This window comes from Hippoglossus hippoglossus, chromosome 9 (assembly GCF_009819705.1).
Source record: "Hippoglossus hippoglossus isolate fHipHip1 chromosome 9, fHipHip1.pri, whole genome shotgun sequence".
Classification (NCBI taxonomy): Eukaryota; Metazoa; Chordata; class Actinopteri; order Pleuronectiformes; family Pleuronectidae; genus Hippoglossus; species Hippoglossus hippoglossus.
The window spans coordinates 28,822,727-28,832,678 of NC_047159.1; the positions used below are offsets into that span (position 1 = coordinate 28,822,727).

Consider the following 9,952-nt stretch of genomic DNA (forward strand, 5'->3'; position numbering starts at 1 on the left):
CAAGTGTGTGGTTACAACAATGAGTAGGTTGGTGTACACACTGACTGAAACCAATTGAGTCTAGTACTGAAATAAATGCTACGCTAAGGCTATCATTATTATTGTCAACATGAATATTAAAGTCACCGAAAATAATAACTATCTGTTTTTGGGACTAGGTTTGATTTAAAAACTCAGGGAATTCCGTAAAAAAAATCAGAATAAGCCCCAGGAGCACGGTAAACTACAGCAAATATGATTGGCTGTTGGTATTTCTTGAATGGGTGTGGAAGAGTAAGAACAAGACTTTCAAATGAGTTGTAGCTTAGTTTAGGTTTAGGATTAATTGATAGACGTTAAAAATAGCAGCAACTCCACCTCCTCGGCCAAATTCTCGGGGAACGTAGAATTCTTCCTCTGTTAATATTTGATTTAAATAATTTAATGGGATGGGGTCAGACACAGTCTCTATGGGGTTGTGGTTGTGTGAATGATCCAGAGGGAGCGCAGAGAAGTGTGTAGCTCTGCGTCCTGCTCCCAACTCTGGGTTGTTATTTGGGGTTTATAAACTGAGTAATATTCCTAGATAAGAGAGCTGCTCCATCCCAAGAGGGATGAACGCCGTCTCTCCTAACAAGACCAGGTTTCCTCCAAAAAGTTTGCCAATTGTCTACAAAGCCCACACCGTTTACAGGACACCACCTCGACAGCCAGCGGTTAATAGACAACATGCGGCTAAACATGTCATCACCTGTGGTATTAGGAAGAGGTCCAGAGAAAATTACAGTGTCTGACATTGTTTTTAAAAAAGCACACACCGACTCAACATTAACTTTAGTGACCTCCGACATACGAAGCCGGGAGTCGTTGCTGCCGACGTGAATTACGATCTTACTGTATTTACGTTTAGCTTTAGCAAGCAGCTTCAGTTTTGATTCGATGTCACCGGCTCTGGCCCCTGTTATGCAATTGACTATGGCCGCTGGTGTTGCTAACCTCACGTTTCTCAGAACCGAGTCGCCAATGACCAGAGTTTGCTTCCCAACAGGTGCGTCGTTGAGTGGAGAGAATCTGTTTGAAACTTGAACTGGTGGGTCTTTAATTGTGGGCTTTAAGATAGCACTATGCCCCCTCTGGACAGTCACCCAGCTGCCCTGGGCTCCCGGTGCTCGGGACAAGTCGAGGGACTGCTAGCGGAGGCTAAGCTAGTTGGCTCCGCGGCGGCTAGCGGGGGGTGGCTAACTACAGAAATATCGGTTTTAGCAGAGGAGCTAGTTTAGAGAGAGTGACCACCACCAGCGGCAGGAAAACAGGAAATGATGCAATTCACTTACCGTAGTATGTCAGCGCATAGTACGATCAGAAGGGCGGACCTACCAGAGGGCAGAATAGGAGATGTTCAGGACAGCTACAAATATCTGGGGATCCCACAGGCAAATGGCAATCGTGAGGAGGCTGCAAGGAAGTCAACCACAGCTAAATACTTCCAGAGGGTTTGGCAAGTCCTAAAAAGTCAACTGAATGGCAAGAACAAGATCCGAGTCATCAACATGTACACACTACCAGTCATCAGATACCCAGCTGGCATCATAAACTGGCCAAAAGAGGAGAAATATTCCCTTTTATACTCAATTAGCTGCATTTTAATTAGAAACCCAAAAGTCCGTCTTAAGGAAACAAGGTAATAAGTGCAATTCAAAAAGATTCAAGTATACAAAATTAACTTTTCTTCTGATTACCTTTTCAGTAGGTAAATACTGAAAAACATTGTGCTTTGAAGAAAATTAAGCAGCATTCACTTCAACCTTAGGTGTAACACTGACATAGATCTGAGTTTGGAGGAATTAATGGGAGAACTGGGGATGTTTTTTGCTCCTGACAAGAGTCTCAAAGTCTGGAGTTATAGTAGACAAGGCAACTCTGAGGTCATGCTCAATGTCCCGTCTATTTCTGTGTTTTGTCTTCAGCTGATCCACAGCTGAGAAGCCACACTCACAGAGATAGGTAATGCTGAATGGTAGGAGGATTTTTACTGCTCGAGTGGCAAGGGAAGGATACTCGCTCATCCCATTAGTGCACCAGAACTGGGAGAGGCTTACCTCTGTGAATTTCTTTTTCAGTGTGCGGTCACATGACAGCTCCACCAGCTGACTCTCTTCGTTGCTTGGCAACGTGACACTTTCTATGTTGATTCCAAAGGGGTCGCGTATCCAGTCGTCATCCCTCTGTTTCTCGGGAAAGTAGTCATTAAACCGCTCCAGAAGTTTATTCAGATGTGTCGTGATTGTTTTCTCCATTACATTTTTTCCTGCCGTGTCCAGTTGCTGTCCCTCATGACAGGCATTGGGGAACATGTCGAGTCGTTTTTTAGAAACATGACTTGCCCACACGGAGATCTTTTTTTTGAAAGCATCGATTTTGTCATATTGTTCAAAAATGTTGTTCCCCCTCCCCTGCATAGACACATTTAATGTGTTTAATTGTTCAAACACATCAGCGAGGTAACCAACGTGTGCGAGCCACACACTGTTGCTAAACAGGTCTGCAAGAGGCGAATTGTTCTGGGCAAGAAAGGCTGCGATTTCAGCTCATAGTTCCTAAAAACGGGACAGTACCTTTCCCCTCGAAAGCCAGCGTACCTCGGCATGATAAAATACCTGTACATGCTCACTACCAAGATCTTGGCACAGTTTTTCAAAACATCGGGTCTTCTTTGCACTTCGTTTAATGTAGTTTACCACTTGGACGACATTTTTTAATGTTCCATGAAGCACTGCTACCATATCCTTTGCTGCCAGGGCCTCTCGATGCAAAAAACAATGGTTCCAAGTTGCATTCTGCGCTTTCTCAAGTATTCTCCTCACAACCCCCGAGTTTTTTCCTGTCATGCAGGCAGCGCCATCAGTTGTGATACCGACGCACATGTCCCAGCTTAGTCCCACTGAACTCAAATACAAGTCCACGGAGCTGAAAATGTCCTCTGCAGTCGTAGTAGGGAGCTCTCTTGTGCAGAGAAATTGTTCCTGTAAGTCCCCGTTCCACACGTTTCACTTAAACGAGTAAAACTGCTTTGCTTGTTATGTCTGTAGATTCGTCCATTTGTAATGCAAAATGACCACTTGCCTTAATTCGAGCTGTGGTCTGTAGTTTGATGTCATCCGACATGTCTTCAATTCGCCTGCTTATAGTGTCATTTGACAGAGGTATAGTTTTCAGTTTATCCGCTGCGGATTGATCCAACACCTCTCTCACCATGTCCATGGCTGCAGGTAAGATAAGGTCCTCTGCAATGGTGTGGGGCTTCTTTAACTTAGCAATACGATGTGCCACCTGGTAAGATGCGCGGAGTGCCTGTTCTTGCTTCGAGCACGAAGAAGTAAGACACTTTTGTGATGTCCTCAGGTCCTGAAGTCGTCTTCGAAAGTACTCAACAGGTTTATCTTTGAGAGAAGGGTGTTTTGTTTCCAAATGCCGCTTCAGTTTTGACGGCTTCATGCTTTCTTGTGCCAGAACCTCGCTGCACAAAACACACTGAGGTTTTTTCCCTCTTTTGTCCTCAATGTAAGAAAATCCATATCTCATGTAGTCGGTGTCCTACTTGCGTTTCGCCATGCTCAATTAGCATATGAAAAGAAACTTTGCGGGGGTTCTTCTATGCTGTGAAATGGCGGGTGTCTATTAGCATTACAAGGCATTAACGCCAAATACTGTTTCACCGGAGTGTGACTAGACGGCACTCAGCTGCATCAAAAATCCCCTTCAAAATAAAAGAACAGGATTTTCTTCTTAACATTTTTTTATTTTATTTTTAATTTTTTGAAATTTGTCCGCGACCCACTGGAAACGGGTTCGCTACCCACTTTTGGGTCGCGACCCACCAGTTGAGAATCACTGTGGTAGAGGACCCGAGCTTGAGGAAGACACTACCAACCCCCAAAGGAGTGTGGCGGAAATTTGTCAACAAACGAGGTTCTGAGACAAGTTGTCTTTGTAAATTTATTTGTAAAAAGCTCTGCAGAAAGGATCACACAGGCAAGGTGGAGGTTGCAAGTGAGATGAAATGTGAAGTGTCTGTGCTCATAGTTAAGTGTCTCTGTGTGGGTTACCTCCTGACCCCAAAACACGCAGAGGGGGGTGTGTGACTGTATTGATCTGTGTCTGGAACTTATTGTCTGATAAGGTGTGACTGATAGGCTGCATCCTAAATGTGTTGGAGAGGAAATAGTATCATGTGTGGTTAGGGTGTTGTCAGTCAGCTGAGTTCAAACAATGGACAAACACAGTTAAACCAGAGTAGAGCAAAAGGTCACATGATAAGGTGATATCAGGATAGACTTCTGCAAGACATGAATTGACAATGGGATCACATGCTAGACAGTGGGTGCACCATAAAGTTTATGTTGAGTTGTACCCTGGATTGAAATGTCTGCTGAAAGCATAAAATAAGAAGTTAAACCAGAGTAGAGCATGCCAGTTTAGCCGCCTGGTGTGCATTATGCTGATGATAGTCAAAGTGATGTTGACATATTGACAAAAGCATTGACAAGGCATTTCAGGAGCAGGGTTTTCTGTGGGAGAGAGGAGTTCTCTCTGCTGCTTACTTGGCATTTTAAACTATGCACACCTTTTACATACACAATAAACCCATACAACCCACAGAAGAAAGGGAAAATTTAAAAACCACAATATGTCTAGATTAAAAAGTTTTATAGATAATATATATATAATTCATACTTTTAAGTCCTGAAGAATATTAAATTACTTTTCAAACTATTTAAATACATTTTAATCTGTAATTTTAACATCACCACCTAAAAATGTCAACCAAATATTTGTAAAGAAATATATTTTCGTACAATTTATTTATTTTAATTTAATTTGTATTTCCCTTTCAGCAACATTATTCTCACACATTTTTACCTGCTGTATTTTCTACAATGAAATTCAAATAGTCTTCAGTTTAGCTTCAAGCATTAATTGTTATAGTTAGTGCAAACAAAAGTACAAATATAATTGTAATACAATACAGTAGTACCAGAATTACAAATTCTGGTACTACTGTATTGTTTTAACTCCTTAATTACTTTCATCTTACTTTTATTGAAACCACATTTTATGTAGTTTCTTAAATATGACAGCTTTTGACTCTGCTGCCTATGAGAGTAGATATTTAGTTTAGTTTTAAAAAAGGCATAGAGTTAATGCCGTCTGATCTACTGAGCGGGCCACATGGCTTTCATACCACTGCCATACAAATCAGTAGCCAGTCAGATTTACCTTTAGTCTCAGCATACCCTCAGGTTCAACTTTTAACGTCATTGAGATTAAAAGGCTGAAACACTTGATGACGCCAAGGTACAATTGAAGACTATCATAATTATTTTCATTACAACAACCAGTCTTACAGAGTTCAAATATGATGTTCTGGTCTCTCAAACCCCCCATTTTTGTGAAGCACTTTGTAACCTTGTTTAGATAATAAAGTTACTATTATTATTATTTACTATGTCAGCATAGCCATAGCAGGACTCCACCTTTCAATAAATATATCTTTATTTGAGTCTCAGGGAATACGTTATTTTCTCCATCAGATACATTTCCCAATACCTTTTCAATCCATTCACTGTATGTTAGGGGATCTGGTTTTTACCATTTAATTATGATACATTTAATAGTTGCTGTTAAAGACTGTGTAAACCAAAATTCTGTCATTTGTCTCTTAACTTGCTATACATGTCAGTTTCCCATCTTTCTTTTATCTGTTGTGTATTATTCAGATTCATGCCTAAAAATATTTGGTAAAAATGACTTAACTTTCTTAACCCCGTTCCCTGTTTGTACATTTATCAAGGACTCTTCAATTGGTCTGGGCACAACCAATACTTTATCCCATTCTTTATGCTTTGTCAAAATGTTTCTCAATTGTAGATATCTGTAAAACTCATGGTTTGAAGGTATAAATTATTCTCGTCACTGTTCAAATGATTTTAGGCAGCCCTCCTTGTGGAGCTGGTGTAGATTAGTGAGTCCATGTTCTGTCCATTTTCGAAAACCTGCATTTATATGGGTGGGCACAAACTCCTTTTATATATGCTATATACACTCACTGGCCACTTTATTAGGCACACCTGTTCAATTGCTTGTTAACACAAATAGCTAATCAGCCAACCCCTACATTCAACGGGTACAACAACAAGCGGAGAAAGCAGAATCGCGGGCTGACCAGCGCGGAGAAATGCGCGTCCCGTGTGAACAGCCAGGCGGCTGCGCGCTTGAAAATGGCGCTGTGCGGCGTGGCGCGGCGCTTCTGCGTCCAGTGTAAACCCGGCGTAACGAGTGTGGGGGGGCGGGGGGGATGAGGTGGGGGGTGGGCCAAGGCCATGTAGGGAGACTCCCACTGTATTGTGACGACACAGTACATAGGAAGCTCATTCCAGTCACTCAAGCATGACGTTTCTGACTTGGAGGAACCATAACAAAACGCGCGAGTGTTTTTTTTCCAGAGTTTTTGGGTTGGTAGACATGCCAGATACCCAAATTAACGTGTAGAAGCACTAAAAAAGTGGAATTTTCATAATATGTCCCCTTTAAGTCCATTTCGGGAATACTATATCACAGCTGTCCCAGAATTCAAAATGCCTGCAGTTTTTTGTGGGTTAATTAAAATGAGTGGTCACTATTTGTTATGGAAGTTTCCTGGAAGCTGGTGAAAGGAGAACTCAGGCAGCAACTGATGTCTTATGCAGAAGGTTTTAATGTAGACTTGATGCATCAAGGAGACCAGAAGGTCAAACAATATACAAATGCTTACAGAGTAAAATAAGCAATTGTCACCCACAAGTCACCCCATATGTCTTCCACAGCATCCCCATATATCTCCCTCTACTTGCGTGACCCATTCCAACAGCACATCCATGAATGGCTAGAATTGCTGTCACTCTCTGTTACATGTAGTTGTTCGCATCCTATTGGATAGTTAAGCTTAAAGTATGCATTTCTAAATAGCATTGTCCTTACGTCTTGCCACTGGTGAAATACGCAAAAGAGTTGAAGTCGGTGAGAGTTGAAGTTGGTGCTTCTCGGTCTGGCGCATCTGAGTTAGATATGAAAGTCCCTCAACGTAGACACTACAATGCACTGTTGGTTGGCCCTTTATCTATAACCTGACCTTGGGTACGGCTTAGAGAGAGAAAGGAGTATCTGTAGAATTAGACAGGCATTATTCTCCTGTACAGATATAATGTAATATACACTATGCATAATATATAGTGGCATATACAGTAATGTGTGAGGATGGTCATTCATCCTATTTCAGGCACTGTCCTCTCTGCCACACTCAATGCATTAATCGCATATGTAAAAAGAGTGGTTTTATAAATGTGTTTTCTTAAGTATTGTGCACATGTACACTTTTTAGTCTGAATCCTACTCACTGTTTTATAAATTAGGCCCCAGTTGAGCCATTCCTTTAAAACCAGTATTTGAAATTTGCACCCCTCTGCACTGTTAAATGCTTATGTGTTGGTAAGCAAGCGGCCTAATGTATAGCTGATTGTTATTTCAGAAAGGAGCTGCTGCAGTGCGGAGTTCTTTACCCAGAAAAGGACCTCTATCTGGGCAAGCTTGCCCTCACCAAATTCCCCAAGAGCCCAGAGACGTGGATACACCGGTAAGACGTAGTTGCTGAGCACCCTCTCCGTTTGTAGCTTTAAATGCATTTATTAGTTTTAGTTTGGGGTGGCTGTGTAGTTGTGCAAGTACATAATGATCATTGCTGTTTTGGTGTCACTCTGGGTTATTATTATTATTATTACTATATTTATTTATACTTAATTGTAATGATTCAACCACAATGAACTTACGAAAGCATCATCCATCCAAATTGTGCTTTTTGTAAATAATAAGAAAGAAAAATAGAAAAAACAAACAACTATATAATGAAATATAAATGAAAGCAGAAGAGGTATAAAATGAAGTTCTTTAATAAAATAGAAGTAATACTACAAGTAATACAAGTAAAATGACTGATATACACTGCTCAAGAAAATTATAAAAGTACCGGAAATTTTCGGTTCGGATACATGTAACGTTAAACCCCTATGTTACAGGCAGCATAACGTTCACCACAACGTCTCTCGACTTTTTCACGCCTGTCACATGTGCTCAGTGTGAACCTGCTCTCATCTGTGAAGAAGACGGGGCGCCAGTGGCGGTCCTGCGAATTTCGGTGTTCTATTGTGAATGCTGCATGCTGCACGAGCTGCACGGTGCAGGGCTGTGAGCACAGGTCCCACTACAGGACGTCAGGCCCTCATGCCACCCTCATGGAGTCTGTTTCTGACAGTATGGTCACAAAATTAATCAATCAGGAAGTATAAGGAGAAAGCAATTGTCTGTACATGCGAAACCATTCCCTTTTTGGGGGTTGTCTTGCTTTTGGCTCTCCATTGCACATGTTGTCACTTTCTTTTCCACCAAAGCAGGTGAAATTGATTCACAATCACTTGTGCTTTGTAAATGGACAGATTGATATCCCTGAAGTTTAACTGACTTGGGGTGACAATTAAGTGTTCTCTTAATTTTTTGGACCAGTGAAGATAAGTATGACAATTAATTTTAATAATGCGCGGTGTATTTAAATGTTATGATGAATATGATAAATATCGCACAATGTTTTAAGGTGAGATGAATATGATCAATACAAATTATACATGATACATGTGATAATATTGCACAGTGGATTCAGATGACAGAGAAGTTGTTTGAGACTTACACAGTCTATTTGTGTGTACACGGATGGATCTGAAGCGCCTGCGTGATGAGAGGAGCCTAAATAGATAGTGCCTGGGGTGTGTTACGTCTTTTATTATGTTCTTTGCCGTCCTCACACAGTGAGTGTTGTGAGGGTCATCCAGTGATAGAAGCATAGTTTAGTATTCTTTGTGGTTGATGGGTTCAGACAGATAAATGCAACCTGAGCCACTCTCTAATCTGGACACAGACCGTGGCGCTGTGTGAGTTGTCGCATATCCCGGGTCATGTCTTGACTCAGAATCCGAAATAAACTCTGTTTTCAAAATTAACAAACTCCAGCTGTCACATCATGAAACATGTGACACATTTAATATGTAAACATTTTGTAAATACAGGTGCATCTCAATAAATTAGAATGTCATGGAAAAGTTCTTTTATTTCGATAATTAAATTCAAAAAGTGAAACTCATATATTATATAGATTCATTACACACAGAGTGAAATATTGCAAGCGTTTATTTCTTTTAATTTTGATGATTATGGCTTACAGCTAATGAAAACCCAAAATTCAGTATCTCAGAAAATTAGAATATTGTGAAAAAGTTGAATATTGTAGACTCACGATGTCCCACTCTAATCAGCTAATTAACTCAAAACACCTGCAAAGGTTTCCTGAGCCTTTAAATGGGCTCTAAGGCTGGTTCAGTAGGCTACACAATCATGGGGAAGACTGCTGACTTGACAGTTGTCCAGAAGACAGTCATTGACACCCTCCACAAGGAGGGTAAGCCACAAAAGGTCATTGCTAAAGACGCTGGCTGTTCACAGAGTGCTGTATCCAAGCATATTCATAGAAAGTTGAGTGGAAGGAAAAAGTGTGGTAGAAAAAGGTGCATAAGCAACAGGGATAACCGCAGCCTTGAGAGGATTGAGAAGCAACGGCCATTCAAGAGTTTTGGGGGAGATTCACAAGGAGTGGACTGAGGCTGGAGTCAGTGCATCAAGAGCCACCACGCACAGACGTACCCAGGACATGGGCTACAACTGTCACATTCCTTGTGTCAAGCCACTCCTGAACCAGAGACAACGTCAGAAGCATCTTACCTGGGCTAAGGAGAAAAAGGACTGGACTGCTGCTCAGTGGTCCAAAGTCCTCTTTTCAGATGAAAGTAAATTTTGCATTTTATTTGGAAATCAAGGTCCCAGAGTCTGGAGGAAG

The 9,952-nt window shown here is 41.2% G+C and overlaps 1 protein-coding gene across 3 annotated transcripts in view; it reads left to right on the top strand.

The window, feature by feature from the left end:
* Window positions 1–9,952, top strand: part of ptar1 (protein prenyltransferase alpha subunit repeat containing 1) — a 72,100-nt gene that overhangs the window by 11,216 nt on the left and 50,932 nt on the right. For all 3 annotated transcript variants that reach the window (XR_004614949.1, XR_004614950.1, XM_034595801.1), the window contains one exon: window positions 7,544–7,648. Coding sequence is in view for 1 of the 3 variants with exons in the window: in XM_034595801.1 (XP_034451692.1) it covers window positions 7,544–7,648 (105 nt within the window). In the remaining 2 variants the exon portion in view is untranslated. The remainder of the gene's footprint in view (window positions 1–7,543; window positions 7,649–9,952) is intronic.